Source organism: Gavia stellata, chromosome Z (assembly GCF_030936135.1).
Source record: "Gavia stellata isolate bGavSte3 chromosome Z, bGavSte3.hap2, whole genome shotgun sequence".
Classification (NCBI taxonomy): domain Eukaryota; kingdom Metazoa; phylum Chordata; class Aves; order Gaviiformes; family Gaviidae; genus Gavia; species Gavia stellata.
The window spans coordinates 4,068,507-4,095,778 of record NC_082637.1 but is presented as its reverse complement, the minus strand read 5'-3'; the positions used below and the strand labels follow the sequence as shown (position 1 = coordinate 4,095,778).

The 27,272-nt window shown below is 50.6% G+C and overlaps 1 protein-coding gene across 2 annotated transcripts in view; it reads right to left on the bottom strand.

Annotated features, from left to right (window-relative positions):
- Positions 1-2,799: 2,799 nt before the first annotated feature.
- ZBTB7C (zinc finger and BTB domain containing 7C) overlaps positions 2,800-27,272 on the bottom strand; it is a 70,567-nt gene continuing 46,094 nt past the window's right edge. Inside the window, exons 1-3 of one of the 2 annotated variants that reach the window (XM_059834213.1) lie at positions 9,731-9,747; positions 8,487-9,686; positions 2,800-3,436 (exon numbers count right to left, since the gene is read on the bottom strand). In XM_059834213.1, the coding sequence (XP_059690196.1) occupies positions 2,800-3,436; positions 8,487-9,667 (1,818 nt within the window). In that variant the 5' untranslated portion in view covers positions 9,668-9,686; positions 9,731-9,747. Of the gene's footprint in view, positions 3,437-8,486; positions 9,687-9,730; positions 9,748-27,272 lie in introns of those variants that run through there. The other variant, XM_059834212.1, reaches the window with a different exon arrangement.

The window sequence follows — 27,272 nt, the reverse complement described above, 5'->3', positions numbered from 1 at the left end:
AAGAAATAGGGTTTTCTCTAGTCCTCCCTCCCCACCCCAAAACGGGATCACCGCCAGCACCCGCGTCCATCCAACCCAACCCAGCGCAACGCGGGAAAATCAACCTTAACTCGTTAATTGTCATCAGCATCGCCACGCCAATGGCCCCCTTCGGCCAGAGCCCGTACCGGCTAGATGCTTAATTAATGTGTGAATTATTCTGGCTTTCCAAAAGGTGCCTTTGGAAAGCACCAAATTTGTGTATCCAGCAAACACCCGTAGACCTGAGGCCACGGGGATGGCCACGCCAGCCCGGGGAGGGCGGCAGCTCAGCATCTGCAGCGGCTTAGCCTTCTCAGCGTGGCCACAGGCAAGAGAACCAAGTCCTGCTAATAATTTAAGAGCATCAATTAATACAGTTTAATAAATACATAAAAGGATCTAGTCTTTTTTTTTCCATCCACTTTCTAGCGTCAATGAAAGTTAAGGGTGATTGTCCCGTGAGTAACTAAGGCAAATTTGTTTGTGTGTGTTTCTCTCTCCTTTTTTGTTTTGATTTTTTTTTCCATTGTTTTGTACATAAAGCAATCACATAAAAATAGTTATAAATAGAAAAATTGCAAAGGTTTTTCCCCCCTAGACAAATAGGAAAAACAACCCAACCAACCCAACAAACAAATCGAGACAGAAAAACCACCTTGCTTCAAGTCCTTGTAGATTATACAGTACTCGGCATCTTTGGATACTTTACAATGACTCCAAATCGTAGACAAAAAAACACCTGAAGTAACCAGTCATCTGCAAAACGTCGTTTGTGTAAGAAGTTGATATGGATTAAAAAAAAAAAAAAAGTTTGATGCAGTTTTAAGAAGTTTTCTTTTTTTTTTTTCTTCTTTTTTTTTTCTTCTCCGTTGACCTGTTGCACGCAGAGTCCTTGTGGATTTCTTTTTGGAGGAGGAAGCGAGCGTGGGGCGGTTCCTCGGGATCGTTCTGCTATCGATGGTCTCAGAGCAGAAGTCCTTCATGCCCTCAGGAGGGGCTGTGGATCCTGGACCCCTGTGTCCTCCCCATGCTCCGGTGGGGAGACCCTCACCCAGCCACTGTTTCAGAGCGGCACCATCGATGGGCAAACCAAAAAATTAATGAACCCACGGTCCTCTCGTTCCCTTTGATTCTGCTGACGTTGAAAGCTAACAGTAAAAAGAGAAAGAAAAAGCCCTAATTTGTAACATTTACATTTTGGAGAGCTGGTTTCGTGTAAAACCAGCTTCCCGGGGCACCCGCCGCAAGCCATCTCAGCCGGTGGTGAAACTGGGGTCCCACCACGTCCGAGAGGAGCCGTCGGAAGCAGATGGCCATCAAAAGCCTTTATCCTCGAGAGCGGCTCACGTTTTTAGGGGCTGAAGGAGGCTGGTGGGGCGATTCCAGCCAATCTGCCACTTTTTTGGCCTCGAAAGAAATATTAGATGGGGGTGGCCAGGCCAGGGTCTGCAGGGATGCTGGGGAGGACCCCAGACCTGGTGGCCACCGTGGGCAACCTTCAGCTTGGAGCACCCCAGCATATGTTACCACGTCTTCTTTTGAACCAACAAATGGTGAAGAAATAGTATTTCTACTTGCTTGCAAGTAGGCAATCTCATCGGCAAGACATCTTTAGTGGACTTCTTTTCCACAAAGATCCCTTGAGACAAGCAACAGGGATATTTGCACACCCAATTTTTTCCCATCGACATTGCACATTCGGGGACACGCAACGGTTTTTTAAATTTTTGCCATCAAAATATATCTAGGAATTAGGGGGAATTAAGGACACAAATCCTGACATTTCAAAACGGTCAGCAGTGGTGAATTCTGACTCTTTGGTTTGAAATGACTTTTTCATTTCAAAATTCCCACATGGTTTATTTTCACAAAGCAATGCTTTAATAAAAGCTCAGATTCGAAAGATTTCTGATCCTTCCAAAAATTTTCCTTCACCTTTTCAAGCAATGGAAGTCAAAACACTCAAAATAGGCTTTGGTTCTCCTTCTGAAATTTGGAAATGGCCAAAGAACCAAAATAAGTAAAACTCCCCTTTTCCACCCAGCTTTGCTCCTGGGTGATTTTCTATCTCTCTCTTTTTTTTTGGATTTTTTTTAGGGTCCCAACTCATCCTGCACAGCAGGGCTTTCACCAGCCCTGCAAATCTGATAAACCGCTGAGAAAGGTGACAGCCGGGTTCCTCCCCCTCCCAATGTGGCTGCTTGACCCTCCCCTCTATCCCTTGTAGAATAAATTTTGTCGCCAGACATGGGAATTAATTAATTTAAAAAAAAAACAAAACGTCCTTTTGACCAAAAGGGCCAAGGAATGTAACGTATCAAAACCAAGTCTGGACAGCTTGTTGGTGTCCAGCAGGCCCTGCGGGTGGAAAATGGGGAAACATCTCCCCCAGAAGGGCCATTTCATGGTGACGGCCATGCCCTGGACTAAGGCAAGTGACATTTTTGGGAGCGTTGAAGAAAGCAACAGTCCTGGCCCGGCTTTCCCGGACTGAGCCGCGAGTGGCGGGCATCTGGATGAGGCAGTGAGTGCCTCACGGCCCCAAAGCCAAGTGCATCGCAGAGCCTAAAGTGCCGGTGGCCATGGGGTGCAGCGCCTGCCTACCCACCCGCTCGCCCCAGGGATGGCCCCGTGCCCCAAGGCCCACGCAGGCCACGCCGGCGGTGGGATGGAGACCTTCTTGGGAGCCAGACGATGCGAAAGGGCAGGCGGGGACCCTGAGGGAGCCGGTCGCCCTGTTGGGAAGGGAGCGGGCCCGTGGTGGGACCGGGCGCAGGTTTAGTTGCTCGCCTCTGAGATGGGAGCCACGTGGCCAAGCCCCGCCAAGCTGCTGAAGCCTGTGCTCCATGGATCGGGAAGGGGGAAGAAGGGTTGGGCAGCGAGGTTTTCGTTATGGCCCAGGGCGAAGGCGAAGATGCCCGCGTTCCTCTCCATGTCCAGCTGGGCTCGCCTGAAGAGCTTCATCTGGGTTTCTTCAAACTGGCTCTCCAGCTCCTGCAAGCTGAAGGCGGTCTTGGCCCCACTCAAAAAGTGCTTAGGGCTGGGGCCGGGAAGGCACATGGCCGCGCCGCCGAGGTGGCCGCTCATCTCCTCCAACGTCGGTGGCATCACGAAGCTCTTCTCCACCGGTGGACCACTGGGAGCGAAGAGCAAGCCGGCCGCCCTCCACGCCGCCGGCTTGCGTCCTCGCCGGGGTCGCGCGATCCGGCAGCTCTGGCGTTTGATGTGACGATGGAGGTGGTCGGAGCGTGTGAAGCTCTTGTAGCAGAACTCGCACTGGTAGGGCCGGACGCCTGTATGGATGCGCATGTGGTTCTTCAGGTCGTAGTTGTGCACGAATTTAGCGTTGCAGTGGATGCAGAGGTACGGCCGCTCCCCCGTGTGCTTCCGCATGTGGATTTTGAGCTTGTCCTGCCTGCAAAAGAAAAGGCGCTCGGTCAGGTGACGTGGGCTGGAAGGGATGCGTTTGGGATTGGCCCTTGGATCAGGAGAGGGAAAGGCGATGGGAAGGTGGGGAGCTCATCCCAGGGCTTCCAGCCGCAGCACTGCCCCAATGTATGGATGCTCTCGTAGGCTGGCGTGTCATCCGCCTCCTCCTTCCCAGGGCAACAGCACCTAAACATCGCACACACCCAGCCCCCCATGTCAGGAGTTTGCAGCCCATCTCAGAGAGTCCAAAACAGCCTAAATTGGAGGAAAAAATCCTCTGGAGTAAAGCCGAAACATATATAGGAATATCTAAATAAGTACAGCTATATTCCTGCTTGCAGATAAGGAAATTAGTTGAACTTGTGCGGCAATGTTGCTTAAACTAAGTCCCTCTTGCAGCTGATTTTTCCTTTCCTTTTATCCTTGCACTGACCACTGGGTGTCTCAGGAGCTTTTGTTTGAAGTGGGAGCATCGCACAGGGTGAGGCAGGCAGAGGTGCAGGCAGCGCCTGGGTGCTCTGCACCCGCTGTCCTTCCCTGCCATCTTCTCCAAGGCCGAGACACGCACATCCAGCCTCGTACACATTTTGGAGAAGGTTTTCTAAACACAGCCATGGGACAGCATAATACCCATCCCAATAGCACTTATTTACAAATATAGATTTTTTTTTTTTAAGGGGTACATCTAAAAGCAGCAAGAATATTTTCCCAAGCTGGCGGTCCAATCACTATTTTTTTCCCCAATCAATAAGTGTTTCCTTCTGCAGTCTACAAAAATCACAGCTAAGGCATACGATTATAAAAAGCGAAGCTGATTGTAGCTGAAGTGAGCCAAGCCCGCTGCCTAGGTTGCACGAGCGGAGTTCAAGTAAGTAAACAGCAAAGTGGGAGAATTCATACTGTTTTCTGAAATGCTTTCCGTATGATCCCTCCAAGACATTAGTAATGTGGCTAAAAATAGGGAGAATCTATGGAGTCACCTCATTATTATATATAAAATATGCGAGCACGCAAAAAAAAGCAAAAACCACCCAAAAAATCTATTCATGCTGGCAGGTCAAGCCCTCAAAACTTGCAAGGTGCTGCCTTTGCACTGATTTCTGCCACCCTGCCCGTGTGCATCTCGCAATAGTTTTCGGTGACATGACCGGTAGCACGCCGGTCTCAGCCATGCCCAGGGCCAGGTCCCAGCTTCCCGCTCTGAAATTCTCCAAGATGCTGTTATCCTGAGATTTTAAGAAGGGAGCATTTCCCCTGCAAGTGCCGAAGACAAAGCAGCGTGGAAAATTTCATCTCAAACGGATAATGCACAGCCAAGTCGTAAGCAGATGAAGGCAAGGGCTCGTAATGCGAAGTGTTGGGAAACGTTAATAAAAAGCAGAGCTACCAGCCCCACCTATAATATAATTTAAACCTATATATGTAATGTTTAACCTAGCAGGATCGCTTTTCCTAATAAACATGCAGCGTGCCAGGACTGTATAATGTAAACACAGGCAAAGCTTTTTTCAGGCTATTACCCATCTCTGGCAGCAGACGGGGAGAAACTCAATCCTCCCTGCCCCGGCAGCATCTCCGTCGGATGGAAGAGAGGTTTTATGGCTCTACCTGGAGAAGCTCAGAGGTTGGGGAGGGGGGGATGAGACGCTCCGGCTGCGGTGAAGCACCCAGGGGAGGATGCGGCACGGGAAACGCAGGCTTTGCGAGATGGGAGCTCGGCTCGCAGGCTCTCCGAAGGAGAACCGCGCTCCGTGTTGTGTGAATAACCTTAATGCAATTGCATTAGGAGAGCGATTAGGGCTCTGCGAGCTGTCACAACACAAATAATAGGAACAAATAATGTTAACCTTTCTGGCTGGAACAGTTTCTCCTTGAGCACTCTGGGGTTGTCTTGGTGGAAAAGCTGAAATATTTGCAGTTTTCTCCAGCGTTTTAGCAGGGTAAAACAGCAGACTAGAAGCTGAGAAGCCTTTGTTTAAGGAAAAAATTAATGAGCTATTAAATGAAGTCCTGCTTCCTGCGATCAGATGTCCCTGGGAGTCGGGAGCGGCGGATCCAGGTGCATGCGGGGTCCTTGCTGTGGGATGCGAAGGGGAAGGGATCTGATGGGGAGGTTGGGGGACTCCCCACCCAAGAATATATATTTTCTCTATTTCCCCCAATCAATTTGCTCCTCCACAGTTTCTCGAGTGCAGAAATAATGCAAAGGACTGATTCATTCAGAAATCCCATTTGGGAACCTCTGCTTCCCTGCACCCTCATTCCCAGGGGACCCCAAGGGGGACCGTCTGGGCTTGCATCTCCCCGGCGAAGGCACCGCTCACTGCCGTGGGTGCGAGTCCGATGCTTTCGGGAAGCGTGAGATTCCCCCCCGAGAGCAAAACGCGTAAGGCGAGCAGCTGCGTTCAGGAAATCCTGGCAGAAATCTCTTCCTACATCTCAATCACTCCACTTTGCTTAAATACACCTTCCCCTAAAGGACAGCTCTCACATGAGAGTAATGCTGAAAATGGCTAAAAAAAAAAAAACCCAAACAAAACCAAAACAGCTGCGTGCTATTCAAAATACTTCCAAGTACATTTAAAAGCAAGCCCGTGTTTTGAAATTTCCACTTTGCTCAGGGTGTTAAAGAAGGGAAAAACCCTCCAGCCTTCAACGCTGTGCGGGGTGACCCACACGAACGGCTTCGTTTTCGTGAATGATGGTGGGAGACTGCACCGTTGGGTTAGTCCCAATTTTCTCTGATTATTTTCTTGGGTTAAAGTCCTCCTACCCCTATGCTTTGTACTTAGAAGCTGTTGAGAATACAGGGGGATGTAGAAGCTGTCAGATTTAATCCTGTGTTAGTAATGGGCCACACTAGACCATCTCTGCATGGAGCTTTTAACCTCCAAGATGCTGATTTAACCTGTCTGGATTAGGTGTCAGGATACTTGAATTCCCACTTGAACCCTCCTACTAACTTTCGCAGTGACCGTGAGTCAGTACCAACATCCCTCTGTGCCTCAGTTTCCCCAAACGAAGCCAATGATGCTGCCCATGCTTGTAAAGGACTTTGGGAGCCCTCTGGGAGGGTTCAGCTCTATTATTCCCATGACGGGGAAGGTGTTGGTGACGGGTCAAGCCAAGCTATTTCCTCGTCAGCAATTAGGACCCGCAGCGTCACACCCAGGAGAGCGATGGGGACCGCAGGATGGGGCTGGCCAGGTCGTCCCTCCAGCCTGGGATGCAGCCACACTCACCGGGCTGATCCCATCCCGCTCCTCCCAGCAGAGCCCACCTGGCCGGAGGTGACGACCCAGCACTAACCTGGGGATGCAGCACCAGCAAGAGCCGGATCCAAATTCCTGCAGGCAGGAATTAGCACCAGGCAGTGGCCTTTCCCCTGCAAATACCAGGGTGAGCCGGCTCACGTCGTGTACGCCCGCCCGAGGCACGATGCTCCCCGCATTATAATATGGTGTCTGCTGCGTTAATGGAGCGGAGCATGGAAATTTATTTTCAGGTCAAATCCTCATCATCTGCATAACTTCCACTCCGATATTATCACAGGGATGGGAGAAGAAAAGACAGGCTGAATGCGGGAGCACCCCAGGTGTCCGGCCATTGTCAGGAGCTCGCCTTTGCCTACTGTGCATATTATTTTCCTCTGGTTTGCTCGCCCCAGCCTAATAGGGCTCTCTCTCTCACGCACAGCCAGGAGCTGAAATACCATGCTCTTGTCAGAAAGCTTTATTATTATGGTAAAGATTGTACTCATTAGATATTAATTATACCCAGCAAGAGCAGGTCCAGGAATCTATTTGTCTCTGCTCACCGATGAAATGTAACCAGCTTTTCAGAGAAGGGTTGCAAGCTGTAGCATTAGCTTTGCACAGCCCGCTCCGATTTATTACCATCGAGGGGTCTGCTGAGGTGAAGAGAGGTGCAAAGGCACCTGGTACTGGTACCAGGGGTGGATCTGGCTGGTCACGCCTGCCTTGGAACAGCCCATGTTGGGGCTGGTCTCACCTAACTTGAGATACCTAAAAGTTAGGTGCCCTAATCTAAGCTCTGCAAGTTGTCTTTGTGGTCAGGGATGACCCCTGCTCATCCCTTTTCTGCATCTGCCTCTCTGAGGGTGCTGATCTCTTTCCGCTGACCATGGCGGGAGTCAAGGTGCCAGGCTCTTGGGCGGCCAACGTTCGGGGTGATAAATCATAGAATCTTTTAGGTTGGAAAAGACCTTTAAGATCGAGTCCAACCGTTAACCTAACACTGCCAAGTCCACCACTAAACCATGTCCCTAAGCTCCACATCTACACGCCTTTTAAATACCCCCAGGGATGGTGACCCAACCACTTCCCTGGGCAGCCTGTTCCAGGGCTTGATAACCCTTTCAGTGAAGAAATTTTTCCCAATATCCAATCTAAACCTCCCCTGGCGCAACTTGAGGCCGTTTCCTCTTGTCCTATCACTTGTCACTTGGGAGAAGAGACCAACACCCACCTCACTACTTACGTATAATAATTAGGACGGCTCCAGCCTCAGAAAGCCCAGACACTGTCATGTCTAAACATGTGCAACTTGGTTGTGGTCGACACTGATGCCAAAATGCGCAAACCCAAACTAATTTCATCCCGCAGCTAAATGGCCCTCCCAACTCAACGCATCTCCCAGCACGTTAGAGATGAGGCCTCCTTGGCTGTTTGACCATCTGTTTTCCAGCTCCCTCTGGTCCAACTGTGGTGAACTATGGTGGGGTTGAAAATACCCTGTTACTTATTTAAGCTCTTGTCCAGTGAGGGGATGGATCCAGTGAGCTGTGGATGTGATCCACAACCCACCAAAATCAGTAGGTTCCTTTTCTTCTTCCGCCCTCCCTTCCTCCCCTTTTTGACAAAGGGACAGAGATCATGCCCTGCTTTCTTTGCTACCTTTTTTCGGGAAAAAGAGTTGTGTAGCTTAGGAATCAGCCATGGGTCATGACGTGGCCCCTCCAACCACCACCACCCCCCCGCACACGGCGACGCATGGCAGAGGTAACCAACGCACACCTGGTAAAGCGGACTTCACAGATACTGCACATATACGGCTTCTCTCCCGTGTGGGTCCTCATGTGCCTGGGCAGCTTGCCAGCCCCCATGATGACTTTGTTACAGATGGGACATTGCTGGGACGCCTTGGGCTTTATCTTCCTCTCTTCCTCCAGAGGCCATGGGGGAAAAACTCCTCCAAACTGGGTAGCGCTTAGGAAATTGAGATAAGCGCTATAGTCAGTCTCTGCCTTAATATGCCCTAAGGGAGCTGCTGGGGTGTTGGTAAACATGTCCTTGAAGAAGTCATTAGGGAAAGGAGGTGGAGGCAGGTCTTCCTTCTCCTCCTCTTCCTTGATCTTCCTCTTTTTGATCACCAGATCCAAGGGGCCATTGTCTACTTGTGGCTCCTCCAGCTGGGAGAAGGAGCTAAAATCACCGTTCCATAGATGGGGGAAGAAGCTAGGGGCAAAAGGAGAGAGAGCTGGCCTCCTTTCTGGGATGTTCGCCTTAGGGTACAAGTTCTCCCTTAGCAAGGACTCGATGGAGAAGTCTCGTATCACACCCAAGTGTCCAGAGGAGTTATTGGCTGGGTAGTGATTTGGAAAGTCTTTAGGTGCTTCTGTATATGCTTCTTCGGTAAGATCAGACTTAGAAGGGCTTTGGTGACAGCTTACTTCTTGGACATCAGTTAGGTTCTCCTGATTGACAAAATCTTCCACTTCCTCCTCCTCCTCCTCTTCTTCCTCATCTTCATCTTCGTCTTCGTCATCGTCTTCGTCCTCTTTGTCATCTTCCTCTTCCGCCTCTCTGTCGGGCTCCATGATTTCAAGGCATACATTGATAATGCACTGGATCTCCAGCATCTTGGCAGCGCTGAGGATGTGCTTGACATTTGAGGTGGTGATGGTGAGGGTTGAGGTGTAGGCAAACTCGAGGATGGCAGAAAGTGCTTCAGGCTTGACAAAGTCAATCTCGTAAACATAGGGCTGGTCTGTTAAAGTGCCGGTAGTGAAGAGTTTTTTGAAGTACTTGCTGCAGGCAGCAAGGACGGACCGATGGGTCCGGTACTCCTGGTCCTGTACAATGAGGATGACATCGCAGAGGAGACCGTCATGCCGCTGCTCATTTAAACCACATAAGACTTCACTGCTGTGGTTCGGGAATGGAATCCCGATAAGATCTTCAATGCCATTGGCCATATTCTCATTTAGTGCCCTAGGACAAAACACAGACAGTGGGGAATTAGCTGGGGGTTCCCAAAATGACCCTGCCTTCTCTTAATGTCCTCCTCTCCCCTACCCCACTTGGACCTCTGTAATCATCTCCTGCTTGCACTGCCCCAGTGCATCTCCAGGTCACCTTTAACCACTTCCAGGTCCTCTGTGATTTAACCTCTGCTTCCCTCCACTTCACTTTGTCTCCTTCTTTGTCTCCATCCTTCTTGGTTCCCACCCTATTCATCTTTTCATAACCACTACAAGCTCCCTCTTCTCTTTCACATCCCTCCCCCAGGAACCTTGTGCAACGATTCCCTCCCAGAATATCCCCTCCATATCCTCCCAGAGCCAACATCTTTCCAGGCACATGTTGGATTTGCCCTGCCAGGAGCTATGCGGGGAAAGGGTGACGCTGTATTGCTTCACACAGCCAAGTGCCAGCACCTACACTGCTTAAGAAAGACGAGCCAGGGAGTGCCCATCTCATCTACGCAATTGTTTTTGGGACTGGTACAATTGGACGTCCCAAATAGGAGAGACTGCTGGTCACGGCTGTTTGCTGCAGCAGGAGAGCGGTCCTTACGGACCAGGAGGTCTCCAGTTCTGTGTACCCCTGCTACCTTACGCCTGGAAGCTACCCCATGTCACCCCAGCACATGGACAACCTGCACAGGGATGTCTTCCCAAGGGATGTGGGAATGGGGGAGGCAAGCGAGGAGCCGCGTGTCACAGTGTACCTAAACGCTCAGAGAAAAACAACCAGGAACCCAACCAGGGAGCAAGGGCTTGGCCAGAGGCAGATGGCTGTCTGCTGTCTTCACCCATGAGCTGAGCTTGCTCCGTTCCCAATCCTGTTTGGACTTGTTAACGTGGTATCAAATGCCCTGTGCATCTGGCAGACACCTTCCCCTGCCAGAGCCGCTCCACCTTCAAAGGGAAATTCGGAAGCAAAAAGCCCACACCCAAAAGGAAAACCTGATTTTTTTTGCCATTTTTTTATCTGTAAGACGTTTCCTCTTTCACATGGCTCCAGCAGCCCTTCCACATGAGAAATCCCAGGAAAGGAGAGCGATTTCCTCCAGCAGGCGATGAATACATTAATCCCATCACACAGAGAATACATCAAACAGCCAGAATAACTTTGAATACTCTAACCCTTTGGAAACCCCCAGGACACAGAGCATGTCTTCATGCAGTGTCACCTCTACGAGCCCCGGCTCACGGCCCCGCTGCAGGTAGACACTCAGTTCAGAGCCGAGCGGTTGATCTCCAAGAGAGCCCAGGGTACACATAAGTAAAACCGCAGCCCCACTCCAGCCCCTTTGGCAAGGCTGAGACCATCAGGCAGGTTCCCAATCCCACCCTCTGCATCTCTGGCAGGTTCCCCATCCCACCCCGCGCCACCTCCGCATCTCTCCTGGGATCCATCGCCACATCCTGGGTGTTCTTCCCTGCTTGGTTTATGGCCATGCTGACTCCAAACCTCCTTCCCACCAGCTGTGGGCACCTGGTCTACCTCATGGCGAGGGGCTGCCTCCCACCCTACCACCTGCCTCCAGCCCTCAGGGCTGGAAAGAGCCTGATCTGATGGAGGTTGTCCAGGGAAATCCTTGCTTCACCTTGGCCAGCAAGCCGGTGACCCTTGGGAGAGGCTGGGGAACCGTAGAGGGGATCAGACTCTGCAGCAAACATTCCCGTGGGAAGAGGAACGCCGTCTCCCTTCTCCTCCCTCTGCAGGGTCAATCTCCAGCCGAGACCTTGCAGATAATCTCCCCCACACCTAATCAGCGCTGCCGAACACTCGCCGTGTGGGAGCCGGCGAGCGAAGGCCTTGGGAAGACAGTGCAATCTGGATAGAGCACACCCCGGGGAAGGGTTACGGACCACCAGCCTGGTGGGAGCAACGCTGGGACGGGGGACAAGCTGTCCCTGAGCTAGTGAAGCCTCGCGGCGGGCTGGAGGGCAGCCCCCACCATGGGAAGCCCTCTCCAGCCACCTCCCCATGCCCAGAGATGGGGAGACAAACCGGGATTTACACCCCTCCGATCCCCCCTCAGCTCCAGCCACCGACATTTTTGGCTGAGGGATGATGCTCCAGCCCCGCATCCCCCGGCGTGCCCATTAGCTCCACGCTAATTACGTCTGTTGTTTGAAACAAATTGATTCATTACAGTGTGCTGTGCTTAACCATGTTAACTAGCTACGCTCCTCTACCAGCCCGAACGGCTCCGTATCAAATCTTCCTTGAAAATCGCCGATAAATGAAAGTAAATCCGATGTATTCTTCAAGTGGAGTGTCAGATAATAAATAACCCCTCATCTGGGGAAGAAGAGACAACTTCCTTTTTAGGGCTCTGTATCGTTAATAATAAGCAGGAGCAATTAAATTTCTGTTGCTGTATATATCCTCTACTCGTTTATTTTTGTTTGGAAGGAGCGTTAGTGTTAAAGGAGCTCCTTGCACGAAGGAACGTGTCTTCCTACGAAGCTCTTTTGGTCTTTTATTGCCAGATCACCCGAAGTGCAAAAGATGAGAAAAGCAGAATATTAGACTCCCCTGGCAATGGTTTTTAGAGAGGTTTTTTCTGGATGCTAAACTCTATCCTCCCTAATTTGTGGATTATTCACTCGGCAGCAAGAAAGCAAGAAAAAATGGAATTAGGAGATCACAGGATGTGTGATTATAAACTAAAATGATGCACAGCTCCCTTCAGTGGGGACGGACTCCTTTTCCTTTCTTTCCTCCCTCTGGTCTTCTCGAGATGCGGTTCTGTCAACCGAAGCACTTAGGCAAGCCGGTAACTTTACAGGGTGCTGGCAAAATTGAAGGTGATTCATGTCATTTAAATGGGGGGGGGGGGGGGGCGGGGGGAGAGGAAGAGAAACAGCCCAGGCGATTCATTTGCATACATTTGCATTTTTTAAACTCGTAGGGTGGTTTGACAGCTCCGGAGCTCAGCCAGCCTGAGAAATGACCTTATGGTTCCCATGCCCCCGGGGAGGTTGATGGCCACAGGCTGGAAGTGTGCTGAGGCTGATGTTTTCCTTCCTCCTCCTCCCTCCTCTCCCTCCTCCTGCGCTCCCCCCTTCCCCTCCCCAAGCCAAGGGTGGGGTCCTCCAGGATAACAGGCCTAAAAATAGCATCTGATGGTGACAAATGTCACCAGTGCATGCACACACACACACGCAAATGCTGAACGGCCGACATGGAGTTGAACAGAAAAATCCCATTTTATAATAGAAAATTACAGCATTGTTAAAATAAACTGGGGGGTGTGGGGGGGGAAAGGGTGGAGGGCACCTAAAATAAATGTATTCTGCAGATGACGTCTCGAAACTTTGCATTTATGGGCATGCTTGGAACTCATTCATTACTTTCCTGCCGTGAAAAGCCCCGTTTATAAAAGAGCGATCCTGGGAGATGCTATTCGGATACAGGACCGCTTCCCCCCGCGCTGCCCGCGGGCGCGTGGCGAGCTCTGCCAGCCTATTTAGGCACCGGAGGCTGCAACAGGGGAAAAGGGGGATTGGGGGGAAGCTGAGCTTTGCCCCCTTTTTGGGTGAAAATCCTTCTGTTTTGGGGAAGGATGGTGCTTCACCGGCTCTGGGTGGCAACTGATGGAGGAGATACGTAGGCAGATGCAGGCAGATGCAGGCAGGAGTCTCAGCTGTGATGCCGAGGTCTAACCTCACTGCCTGCCCGAAGGTGGGTGATACAACCCAGCTACAAGCCAAGGACCGCAGCAATATTATAAACCATCCGCTACACGCACTCCTTGGGTGACCCAAAGCTCATCTGGGGCACTCTGCTGCTCAAAAGCCCCTTCCATTTTTTATTTTTATTTTTTTGGTTGCTTTATTCTCACGACTCCTTTTAACTACAAGCCTCCTTCAGTATAATACAACCTCTGAAAACCAGTTAATATAAAACTGAAATATCAGAGAGAGAGAGAGGCGAAATGCTCATTTAGCATTGTGATAAGTGAAAAATAGAAGTACACTCAATAGATTATAGGGATATAGATAAAGTAAAATAATATGGCCTATATTCATCTGCATGAGTGGAAATGGAGGAGTGCCACAGCTCGGAGGAGCCCTGGGAAAGATGTGCCAGCCCCGAGGTGGGACAGGATCCTGCCCCTGGGTCTCGGCATTGCTCAAAGCCCGGAGCAGGAGCCCTGTGACCTCTGAGAGCTCATCAGCACTTCCCTCTCCCATCTCCTTCCTCATCTCCGGCCATAACGCCTGGACAAGCCGGGCCCTTTGGAGGAGATAAAGGCTGCCAGGAAGAGCCCGGGCTTGTGCAACGCATGGCTCCTGGTTCAGGGCTACGGCAGGGCTGGGGGATGTCCCCTTCCCATCCGCTCCAGCCGTGGGGACGACACTTCACAACCTGAGTGTTAGCTGGGAGATGGCAGTTTTGGGCTTTGATGGCATGCTGGCATGTAGCATCATTACTACAACATGTAGCATTCCAATATTTTAATATTTTAATATTTGTATATCTGTATGGTTTTGTATTTGTGTATCTGTCTATATTTATATTTTATATACTGATATTTTATATATTTACATTTTATATCTTTATATTATCTATATTCTAATATTCTTATATATTTTTATATATTTTATATTTTTATATATTTTATATTTTTATATTTTTGTATTTGCATAGAGATTCTCGGAGCATTTCCTCTTAAAATGTGCATTGCTTGGCCTTCTCTTTGCTCTGATTTTCCCCGCAGGAAGGTGCTGGCTCCTGACTACATTTCTTTTTGGTGTGCCTATATTCACTCTCCCTGGGAGTGCCACCCCGAAGATACGGGGGTGCCCCAGGGAAAGCTGGGGAGCACAAAGAGGCTGCCCCCCCCATGCCGTGCTCATTCTGCATTCAGCCCAGGGGAGGAAGGAGCCTGAGGCTCCGGCTGATCTCTGCTTGCTACCAGTGTCAAAATGACATTTTTCCAGGCAAAACAAATGGTGTCTCCAATTCTTCCCTTCACCCAGCCTGTGCACGGAGCGGGGTTTGGGGTGCAAGCCCAGGGGCAAGGCTTGGGGTTGACCATCCCCGACCACCGCTTCCCGCCCGCCCCGGCCCCGGCCAGATCCTGCCACCCCAACACAGCATCCCTCGCGCTCGGTCCCTGCAGGCACAAAACCCCAGGAGGGATTCGAGCTCTACAGCTGAAGCATGAGGCCATCCAGCAAAGCACCCCAGAGGTGGCTGGACCTGGATTCGGGGTGCTGAGCATCCCTGCCCACCCCAGCCTGCTGCCCGTGGCAGGAGAGGGAGTCAGCAGGAGGTCTCAACAGCTTTCCCCATCCCGATTTATTTTCTACCAACAACTCCTTCCCTCCCCTGCCCGGGGCACTCGGCACCCCGAGGGACAGATGCTTTGGCTCTGCTGCTTTGCTACCTGTTCCTCTTTCCCAATCCCCGCTCCAGGCTGCCGGAGCACAGGCAGCACCCAGGGTGGGCTGGCTGCTCTCCCTCTGCATCTACCCGTGGTCCCGTGTATGGAGACCTGCCTGCTACATCCATCAGCCCATAAATATATGTGGGTTTTGGGTTTTTTCCAGGTTTATTTGTGCCTCGTCGTAATGAGGCAATTAAGATGTGCATGTGAGATTACCCTAATCCGTCAAAATATTACAGCTGCTTCCTATGGGACATGCTGACCAGCGACTGATTGCTCCTGCTCCTTAGCCCTGTTGGTATTTTGGGGGAATAGCGATGCTGGGACTCTGTTCCCGCATCCGCCGATTGCTCTGTGACCTTGAGCAAGTCCCTTGTGCAAGTGTCCCTGAGTGGAGCCACCCACGCTGTGACACCCCACCCGAAGCCAGACCCACGGGGACGACACCATTGCCTTGGCCAAGCGCTTGATTCCAATTTGGAAGACGCCTCTTCTTTCCTACCAAGAAGGAGTTGGGATCCCTAAAAGCCTCTTTGAAAGGCAGGCGGAGAGGTGGTTTGGTTTTTTTAATTTTACTAACAACAATAAAAAAAAGGAATGTGTAAAACCCCAAAAAAGACAAATATTTCCTTAAGCACACCTCCCCTCTGAACATCTTGTCTCCAGAAGAACATGTTATTAAACCACCCACCCCAGTACCTAGCGTTTCTCCCCTCCGGCGGGAAGGTGGGGCAGAGAGCGCTCCTCGCCTTTCAATCACTTCCCCGCGAGATGCCCGAAACGATGAGGAAAATGTGGTGACACCAACTCCTGCCTCCCTCGCAAGGAAATCATTGGGGTTTTAAAGCAGATGAGCCACTTTGCAGACCCAGAGATGATGCTGTGGGAGGGAACCGGCTCACTAGCAATAGCACCAGGGTTTCATTGTCGGGCTGGGCACCCACCCCAGCCTCTAATATATGAGACCAGCCTTCCCCTTGGGCCCAGTCTTACTTGGGGAGTACGGGGTTGAGGCAGGAAAGGTGGGGGGGTTTGGTTTTTAAGACGTACGTAATAAGCTCTTCCACCCAAAACTGAGGATCCCTCCTCAATAAAAAAAAAAGGATTTTGCTTAGATCTGGACAAAGTAGGCAAGGGCAGAGATGTCTTGGCGAGGAAGGATGCAAAGAGGGTCACGTTGGCCATGGAAGATGCTCGCTTGCAGCAAGGATGGGGAAAAGCCCCGCAAGGTGGTTGCAGAGGTGGCATCACCCCACGTGGCTGCTGGCAAGGGAATAGCTCCATAAATGGAGGTCAGTACAATTTAAGAAGATGCTCCATAGGACGCCGGTGCCAAGGCTGCCTACAGCGGCCAGCCAGAGCCCCAGCGACACTGACATCGATGGAGACCTCCCACCGATGCTGAGAGGAGAGGGATGGCCAAGAAACTCCATGGGGACAGCCCAACCCTTTTTGGCCAGGCTCCACAGAGACAAGGATGTATGAGATGGCTCCTACCTGAAGGAAGAGCCCCGGAAGTCAAGCATGGTTTGATCACATAATTAAAGTGGTCATGCATCAGCGATTGAGATCACATGGGTGACCTTCAGCCTGATATTTCTCCATTACCTACTGGACTTTTCAATATTAATACTAATCTCCAAACAAAATCCTTGGGTATACAAGGATTCATCCTTATCAACTTCTGGCTGGCAAGTTGAGCCCATGTGATCCATATATATTTACACATATTATATAAAACTGACTTTTTTGGGCTGGAACTATTAGTTTCCTATAAACAGGCCATCAGAAAGCCATCTTCACCTGAAGTCCCATCAGGGAATCCAAAATAAAAGGTGTTGGAGAACCACCTCCAGAGTGTCCAACGATACCGACAACGACATGTTTAACCCCTTCTTCATTTTAGTGACAGCCACTCTTCCCAGTTTCCAAAATTCATGCAGAAGTTTAGCCGCCCAAACAGACCTGGGGCACGGCAATACTGGAGACCTGCTGTATTTCTCTGGTACGACATCACTTGGGAAGTACCATGAGGACTATTTGCTTAAGAAGATAAATAGTGATTACAGGTGCCACTCATTCGCTCACCGAGGTGTGGAGGCACAAGCGTCTCCTGTGCCCTTTGTGAATCCATCCTCGGGAATTTTTAAAGGCTAGGTATACATTGCAGCAAATATTATGCATCTCTCAACAAATCTATCCCTGCAGGTTAGCTCCAGCTACCGAGAGCCTACACCAGGCACCTCGTACTTCAACAACTTTGTTTATGTACAGATACAATCTGGCGAAATTGCAAATTATGAATCAAATCCACCCCCAGTGAGCTGAACGGTCGGGTGCTACTGGTTGTAATGGGAATTTGCCGCTGCTCCATGACCACCAGGACCCAACCCCAGCCCATGGGGTATTTAGGTTAAGGCCATTTTTCCTGGCTTCAGCTCCTCTACGGGCTTGTTGCTCCAGCTGGCCTCTCCATTGGCACGTGATGATGAACAGGTTGAGCTCCTCTCCCCTCTCCCTCGCCACTCATCGTGGCAGGCACCAGGTATCCAAAAAGCCCCTGCATCCCCTTGGATCTACCCCAAGGTCTCCCACCCTGGCCTGACCTGAACATCATTTTATAACGAGCTCCCAGACTTTGGTATGAAGTTTGGTGGATCAACACCTTGCTGTGGGCAAGCCCGCGGGGACCTGCCACCCAGCAGCTCTGCCCGCTGCGGGACTGACGCGAGGAAGATGCCATCACACGATCAGGACCAAGCCCCATGGCTCTCCTATTTCCTTGAAACCCGTTCTTGGGCCTCAGATAAATGCAAACAGGAGCTCTGGCAGGGCCAGAGTAGCATTCAATGCCTCCTATAATTGAAGGACCACATTTTCACTTTGGCTTCTTCTTTCCAGCTTCTTTAAATTACCCAGCACACTTCCCAGTTTCAGAGTTTATATAAATCTCCACAATCAGGAGCTCTGGGTCACTTCTGGGTGGCAGCTTGATTAAGTCTGCATGCTGCATGACAAGTCCCATCTGATGTGCTGAGCAGGTTTTGGCAAAGGGGGATCCCAGTGATAAATGGTCAAATAAACATAAACAATTAGTGGAGCTACATTGAAGGCACAGCCTTGCTCCAGATGGTGTTTTGAGGGCTTCATCTACGCACAAAGCAGGGGCAAATTAATTAACCACAGTGTCTAGGTGGGTACGGTGGGAGGGGACTTTATAGGGTGGTCATATCTGACCCACCCAAGCAGCTCCTTGGAGGTCTGGAGCTGGAGGAGATGGTGCTGTGGGCATCAGGTCCCTTCTGCTCCTCTCTGCTGTGGTTTCTGCAAGGCTGGAGGTGCTCAATATCCAGTTAGTTATGGGGCTTTTTCTTGGAAACCCTTGGGGGTCCCTCTCTACACGACTCCACGTTAGCCTTGATGCTCTCCTGGCCATGCTCCAGCGTTTAAGGACTTTTAAATGCAGTGTCACTGGTACAGCAAATGATCCTGGCTGAATATCTCCCCTCCCTATGTATCTATATGCACACACATATTAAACGTGTGTGTTTGTGTGTGCGTAGAAATCCCGTGGGAGGGGGAATATGTCAAGTGAAACAGAAGAGTTTCCAGTCACCCTGTGCAACCACCCTGCTCTCATGGAAACTCACTCACACTTCAAGTGACGCGTCCCCCCTCCCACACCGTGTTCTGTGAGAAAAAAAAACACAAAAAGAGGGGAAAAAAAAAAAGAGAGTGAGAGGAAAATCCCCACCAGAGATGCGCCCACGCCGGAGCTGCCCTGGCTGAACATCAGGTTGCTGGTCCCTCCAGCACCTCTGACGTGACCTGGATGAGGGTCTATGAGGTACATGACATTGTTGGTGGCATCTCTGTCCATGTGTTTGCAGCCGCTCTGCTCCAACACTACCTTCCCCCTTGTGCAAGCTGCCCAGCCACTGCTACAGGGGGCTATGTAGGAGATATATATATACATATAGGATACATCCTCATGGGTGCACAACATTACAACCCCATAAGCCCATCAGTGGCGGGTAACTCCTTCCAGCACAGCCTTAAAAATAGCAAAAAAAGTTATTTCCTCCGATTCTGAGCTCTCCTGGGAGAACAGGCAGGCCCCTTCGCTCCCTCTCGTTCTGCTTTTCTCCAGAGCCAGAAAAAGGAAAAGAAATTAAAAAAAGGCTCCTATTGAACGGCGCGCACACACTGGGTGGGTTTGCTTCCTGACAAAAAAAAAAAAAACAAAACCCACGGCGGAAAAATGTGCCCAGCTTAACCATGGAAAACTGGTTTGGCTGGCGTCCCTCCGGAGTGGACAGGATTGCGAGGGACTTGGACGCGGATCCGGGTAAGGCTGTCACCAGCTTGCGCGAAAACACAGCTCCAAAATAAAATAAAATAAATTTCTGGGTCCTCCAAAAAAGCAAGGGGCAAAGGATGGGGATCCAGCTCCCCCTTTTCTTCTCTACCCTCGCCCCTAGAGAGAAAGCCACTGAAGGGAGGACTTGGGGAGTAAAAATAAAAGGGTCAGAGCACTAGCACGTTAAATCAGAAGCAGATGTGTGCCTGCTCGCCAGCCTGAGTCACCGCGGGAGGGTGGGGAAGGGGGGGGGTTATCGCTATTTTGGTGCTGGGTGTGGGGTACAGAAAACAATGCGAGGAGAAGGCGGTGCAGTGTTTGAGCAGGCTTAATATCGGCTTGGGAGCAGGTACAGGCAGGCTCCAGAAGTGGTGGGGTGGGAGGCTCAGCTCGGCGGCCGTGGTGTTGGCAGCGGCCATGCTCCACCCCCTGCCCGGGCAGGGCTGCTCCCCTGGACCCTCCTCGGGCTCCCCCCCAGCATCGCTGGGTATCCCCAGTTTCCCCCGAGTTTCTCGGTGGTCCCCGTCGCGTCTCCCAGCATCATCCCTCCAGGAGGAGCCCCCATCCCCATGCGTTGGCCAAGACGTGCCCGCTGCCGGACCCAAGGCGTCGGCAGCCTCGCACCAAGGTAGTGGCAGGACCCTTGTCCTACCTCTCACAAGGACAACCTCAGGAGCTAGCACGTTTCTAAAACCCAGCTTGCTTTGGGCCAAGCCTCATAACGCAAGCTCAGCCCCACCTTTTACCTCCCACCCTGCCCTCCGCCACTTACACCTTAGGCTCATAGTCCCACAGGTATTTGCGACAGCAGTACCTCAGATAGGTCTATTTTCCTCCGGCATCACCTAAAATGTTATTTTCTGCTTGGCTCTCATGAGAGCCTTTGCAGCCTCATTCATTTTTAATTGCCATTTAAGTCCTGGAGCTCTAAGCACACGAGCTCCCCTGCTACAGCCGGGCCAGAATAGCTCCCACGTGGACATAAAGCGGCTTTTGGAGAGATGTGTTCATGGAAGTTGCCTCTGCAGAGCATCTCGCCCTGCAATGGCGATCCAGCCTGCAAAGACACGGCCCGTCCAGCACCACCGCCCCATCATCTGTACCATGGGCAGAAGTCTAGCCCTGGGCTTGGACCATGCTGCCCCATTCAACTCCAACACAGGACAAAAATTCAAGTCCCTGTCTTCAGAGAGCGGACCCAATCCACCCAGTTTTTATGCATATAAGCGTCTCCTCAGAGTCACACACAGCCCCAGGTTCATCGCAGAGGGATGAATATTGCATCTCCCCATCCTCCGCTGACCTGAGGAGGAGCATCATGGATGCCCCATCCCTGGAAACCTTCCAGGTCAGGTTGGACAGGGCTCTGAGCAACCTGATGTGGTTGAAGATGTCCCTGCTCATTGCAGGGGGTTGGACTAGATGACCTTTAGAGGTCCCTTCCCACCCAAACCATTCTATGATTCTATGATCATTTTTCTGCAAGCCAACACTTCTCTGAATCACACGTCCCCACCACGCCGAAACCCCAGCGAGGTGCACCACGTCTCTAACCTTTGAGCTGGGTGTTTCTAGAGGAAAATCCGCCGCGCTTCGGCAGAGGACACTCAGGGAAAAGGGGATGAGACTTTCATCCAGACTTCTTGTATGTAAACCAACCAACTAATGAGCTCTCTGAAGACCACAGGTAATACATAAGCATAACCCTACAGTGCGGCCCAAGCACCGAACATCCAGAGGCAACTCCCTGTCTTCAGGGGACGATTTAATCCAGCTCTCAAGGTTACAGAGCAATTTAACTGAAGATCAGGGGTCAGATTCAGATCTCATTTGTATCTCAACTCCTTCTGTGAGCGAAGCCCCTGGTTTCTCTACCAACCTGCTAGAAAGCTAAACAGCAGCTGAGTCGTCAGCTCAGCCCTGATCCTGCAAAGCCTCACCCGCCTGAGCAATCTCTGCGTTTCGGTGGGGTCCACCCATGCCCAGCTTGGTAAATATCGTCAGAGCTGGTGAGGATCAACAGGCAAAAAAAATCTGAACTCTCCCCAAGACACAGCCTGGAAGAAGAAAAAGAAAAATCTCTACTGCTTAGATGTTTCAGCTCAAATGCATGTAAAAAAAAAAAAATTGGAAATCAATGGGATTAATTTTCCAACCAATGCTTCTGCAAGCAAGGAGGGGGTTGGCAGGATCGGGCCCCCGAGCAAGGCAAGTCCTACGTCCCAGCTGAATATGTGCACATGCCAATTCACAGTCTGATTCGATTTAAAACAGCTGAGTTGTAAATAAAGCTTATAATGGAATTGGCAAATGACCCTTCCATACAGCACTGCAAACCGACAGCCTTCAAAAATAACCGGGGCTCGAGTCAGGATTCAGCTCTCGGCCGGGCGTGAGTGCAGGGTCAGGGTGCAGCACGCCACCGGCTACGAAAACAGCCCAAGCAAGCAGGGAAAAAACCCCTCTCTTAGGGATTTTAGAGGGGTGACCTCTCAAAAAGAAAAAAAATAGGGAAAAGGAGGAGAAAATGCAGCCCTGCCATGTAAAGAGAGAGAGTCTCGCCTGTTTGTTTTGGCCTGTCCTGAACTCCAGGCAGTTTCCAACTGGAACCCAGAAATGCTGATGGTGTTTGGAGTCTGTCTGCATCCCTCCCGTGACGTGACGGGGCATTCAGGATGATGGGCTGGGATTTCTTTTTTTCTTTTTTTTCCCCTAACAACTATATTTACTGTTACATTTTGAACTCCCCATGCTGTCATTACAATGTCAGATGAAATTACATGTGCGATAACCATAACATCAACGCATGCACAAGTTCACAAAGGCTTTACAAGGAAACATTTTCAAGGGAAGCTGCTCACACGTCCGGACTCAAAGGGGATGTCCAAAGGAGTCTTTGAATTACAGGGTGCTGGCTGCAGCCAGCACTTGGCCTCGCTGGAGCTGAACAGATGGATTTTACGCTTTTTTTGGGCTTTGCCGGGTAAAGCGTATTCTTATTTATCCTGGTGTAACTATGGATTGACTCCAGGGATTTAACTGATGCTATTCTGGATTTGCACCGGTGCAAAGAGGACGAGGCTATTACAGTGTTCTGCAGGACAATCTTGCAGATGGATCCGAATTGCCCCATCCTACAGTGGGCTTCTCTGCTGGTGCCACCGTGAAGATGTTGGCGTGGGATCTGCAGCTCGTTCGTGACTTACAGAAAGTGCTGCACAGGCACAAGAGCTAGAACAGGGACAGCTATACCATTACAAAAGCAGCTTATATCAAGGTGGCTGATTCCCTTTCACACAAAGGACTACATATGCTCCTATACAGCACTTGAAGACTGAGGACAGATGCTGTCTCCTGGTCCGAGATGTGCTCGAGGGATAAGAAAGGACCCCCAGCTTCTCATCCACTATCAGGCCAGAGGTAACTACTCCTCACAGCTCTGCCTTTGAGGCTGCTCTTAGGAAAATCCCAGTTTCTGCTGGGAAAAAGCAGCAACCAGGTTTCTTCCAACTGCTGTGGGCAGCTGGGTGAAGGGAACTTGGCTGGTGTTCCCGGAGGATGGTTCCAGCAGCACAGTGATAGAGGCAGGAACCTCCAGGAGAGAGGCATCATCTTCCATTGGCACAGCTGGACGCATAAGGCAACATCTGTACAGCTCTGATTGCATCTGCATAGGGGGAAATGGTAGAAGTACAACTAGGCCAGTCTAATTAAAGTGCTACAACTTCCAGGCAAACCTATGGGATGTTACAGATCAACCTCGCGGTGCAGCGCGACATATCCATACCTACGGAGGTCTTGGCTCTCAGCTCTTAGACAAGAGAGTATCTTATGGAGCAGCGGCTTTGCTCTTGCTATCTTACACAAAAAAAGACATGCAGACATCTAACACAACAGCAACCCCAAGTATCTGCGTGCTGGCGAAGGGCATCGCACGTGTATGGGGAGCACAGAGCTGCTTCTGCATACTCTCACCAAGGTGCAGATGCACTCCCATCTCTGGCATTTCTAATCCACATTATGTTGTTTCATATATGCATCCCATCAGCAAAATACCCCTTGCAGCATTTTAATTTCTTCTCCCCGTTTGCCTGTGAAGACACTCACCAAAAAGGAGCCTAAATGCTGTGTTTTGCGTTTTACGTGTTTTTTTATATACTTTTATATATATCCATTCAGCCCTCCCTAGGAATGGGCAGGAACCCAGCAGCTTGCCAACGCCGCACTTCAAAGCCGCACACCAGTGCTCGATGAAACACCAGCACCGCAGCACACCGGGGACTTTCCTTTTCCAAGCCGGTACTTCAAAATATTTATAAATGCACTTAAGCCCCATTCTGACCACTGCCTCTATTTGCAAACCCTGCCCTGAGATTCATGTCAGGTCGAGGGGAGTTACGCTCGCATTGTTGGCATACCTGAGGATAGGCAGAGGGACTCGCTCCCTGCACACAGAACAAAGCCCTGAGTTATTGCAGCTCTTTGCCCTCCGCCGAGCGCAATTATGGTTAGAGAAAACCCTTGTTTATAGCAGAATCCTTCCAGTTGGGGAAAAAGAGATTTAATTATAAGGTAATGGTGCTGTGGGTGTGTGTGCGAGCGGAACGCAGATGTGGGTGCGGGAGGCTACGAGCAGGGCTGCTCCCCTTGCCCAGGTGGATGCTGGTGGCTCCAGCCTTTGTGGATGGTGAAAACGGGGATTTGAAGTCTCCCTCCACGGCTGTTGAAGGCTGAGCACTGAATCGGGCACTTGCATAGGGGATGCAAACCACGAAGCAGAAAAAGCTGGGAGGGATGGCTGCCAAGGAGCAACCGGAGGGGGTTTAAGGGGAGATGGATGGCCAAAAGGCCCACATCTTTCCCCCTTCCCCGAGTCACGGCCTCGGAGACAGGCTATCTCAGGCAGGTCATGAGCTAGGTTTGGTTTCCACTCCCTCTTCCAAATGGTATTGCAGAGTCAGAGCTCAGCGTGAGCTGCTGGCATTTTACACGCAGAGATGGGTTTCGTAAGCCCAAGAGCTTGACCAGGCCTTATAAAAAGCACCTTCTAGAGGAAAAGATACGACCCAGTTAAACATCCAGAGCTCCTCGATGCTGCATATGCCAAGATACATGCTCATGAGCTGCGTGCATCAGAGAATATTTTTCTAGCCCTGTCTTTTCTTCCATTTATTTTAAGGAACAGAATGCGGTTTCCTCTCCTGCATTTCTCGTATTTTGCTTAAAAATAAAATTTGAACCTCTATCAAACCAAACAGCTTCTTGCCCAAGGTGGTAAAAAAAAAAAAAAAGCCTCTTCTATGGTGAACCCATCAGGAAAGGGGAAATATAAATCCCCCTGTGGCTATATTCCCCCAGCAGCATTCAGCCCCCAAAAACCAGCGCAAAATTTGCAGTGGATCCCTTCTACCATCACACATGACTTCTTGGAAATGTAGAAGGCATCTAACAGAGCACAGTCTGATTTATACTTAGAGCAGGGCAACTTTCACAGGAGCAGGAGTGCGGTTGTAAATCTCCAGGCACAGTAAAAGCAGCCACATAGCCCCGGTCCTCTGAATTCGCTCCGCTCTGAATGCCACTGCATAAGAATGAGGCTTTATGGTAAAAAAGAGAGACACGTCCTTCTGCCGGATAGGAGGGATTTCTAAGGGCGCAGCACTATAAATAATCATTCAAGCCATTTTGCACATGCCTCAAGTAACCCGTGATAAGCCACAGAACAGGTATTGAGAAGATCACAGAAATGATCCGAGGGCTGGAACACCTCTGCTGTGAGGACAGGCTGAGAGAGTTGGGGTTGTTCAGCCGGGAGAAGAGAAGGCTCCGGGGAGACCTTCGTGTGGCCTTCCAATACTTAAAGGGGGCTTGGAAGGAAGATGGGGACAGACTTTTTAGTAGGGCCTGTAGCGATAGGACAAGGGGGAATGGTTTTAAACTAAAAGAGGGGAGATTCAGACTAGATAGAAGGAAGGAATATTTTATGACGAGGGTGGTGAGACGCTGGCACAGGTTGCCCAGAGAGGTGGGAGATGCCCCATCCCTGGAAACCTTCCAGGTCAGGTTGGATGGGGCTCTGAGCAACCTGATCTGGTTGAAGATGTCCCTGCTCATTGCAGGGGGGTTGGACTAGATGGCCTTTGACGCTCCCTTCCAACCCAAACCATTCTGTGATTCTATGAAGACCCAGTGGGTTGAATTAGAAGTGGAGGCTGTGGTGCACCCTCATGCATCACTGCTGTCTGAAAGGTGTAAGCCTTCCCCGTTCACATGCACAACCAGCGTCGGTACAGGTTCCCCTGGGTGTATACATACCCATCCTGCCATCCGACCCTACACACCGAGGGACTATGCACGCAAATGCATCCTCCTCGCCATGCCCTTTGCACGGGTGAGTCCTGGGGACAGTTGCTGTATGGCAGGGGACAATGCCACGCTCACTCCCGATCCATGCAGACAATCCATCCCTGAGATCTCATACCCACCCCAACTCCAGACTGACACCGAACAAACCCAGATATCCTTGGAGGCGAGCAGGGATGGATGGCAGTGAAGCACGCGGTTGCCTCCGCAATCCAGTTTATTAATTTCTCATTATGGCTAACTCTTGCTGTTCAGACAGTATATGCCCTCTCCGCAGAGCAGAAACCTACCTCTAGCATCCCTGCTGAAGTCCTAAATGACCTTCAACTCTCTTTGACCTTCATCAAGGGCAGGATGTGCCTCTGCTCTTTAGGAGCATTTGAGTTTGAAGGCATTGGAGAAAGCCCTGTGTGAGAATAAAGAGGAGGCTGCTTGTGAAAATGCACGCTGAAATGAGAAAATGAAATGAATGGCCAGTCCTAAAAGAGAAAAGACCTTCCATAAAGCAGATTTTGAGAAAAAAAAAGAAACGGTTGTGCGCTGCCCTGCTTTGCTAAACAGGCAGATGGGACCTGTATTTCTCTTCTGAAACTTTAATGGGAAGAATATGATTCTGCTGCAAGCGTATTTTATATGCCTGACGATTAAAGAGGAAGGGAAGGGCATAATTTATAGAATTGTGAAACACAGAGGCTAGCTTTCTAGCTGCAATGTTTCTTTATTTTCTTGTTATTCCTTTTATTCTTCCTTTTGCTTCTAGGCTTGTGAAAGGTGATGGATGGGCAGCAGCGGAGATAGAAATCTTCCTTTTATATTCACAGGGCAGGTACCGCATCAGCAACCGCAGCTGCACCTCTTCTGAACAAGAACGATCCTGAGACCAAAAAAAAAAGTGCTTCAGTGTATCCTCAGGCTTTCTACAGTGCTTTCCTGCTCCTACAGCCATGTCACCTCTCAGCTGTTAACAGGCTTCACGCTTTCAAACAAGAAGGCTGAGCCTTGGTTGGTTCTTGCTGTAGCCAGAAACACAACATGGCCAAGTTGACGCCCCGTCTGATCCTCCAGACCCTGCATCTCCAGCGACAGTCTGCTCCTCGCCCTCTGAGCTCTGCCAAGACCCTGGTACTTCCCTTCCATGCCACCTCGGTAGGAAGCAAGCCGTGTGTGTGTTCGGCTAGAAAGCCACCTTGTAGAAAAAGACCTGCTGGTCCTGGTGGCCAGCGAGGTGCCCAGGAGTCAGCAGCATGTCCTTGCAGTGAAGATGGCCAGAACCACACTGAGTTACTGCCCAGAGGTGAAGGGAAGTGAACCTTCCCCTCTGTTCGTCACTTGTGAGACCACAGCTGGAGTGCTGTGGCCAGTTTGGGCTCTCCAGACAGATGTTGTCACTGTGGAGGTATACCAAGATGCTTAGGGGGCTGGAGCACACAAGGGAAGAAGGGAGATT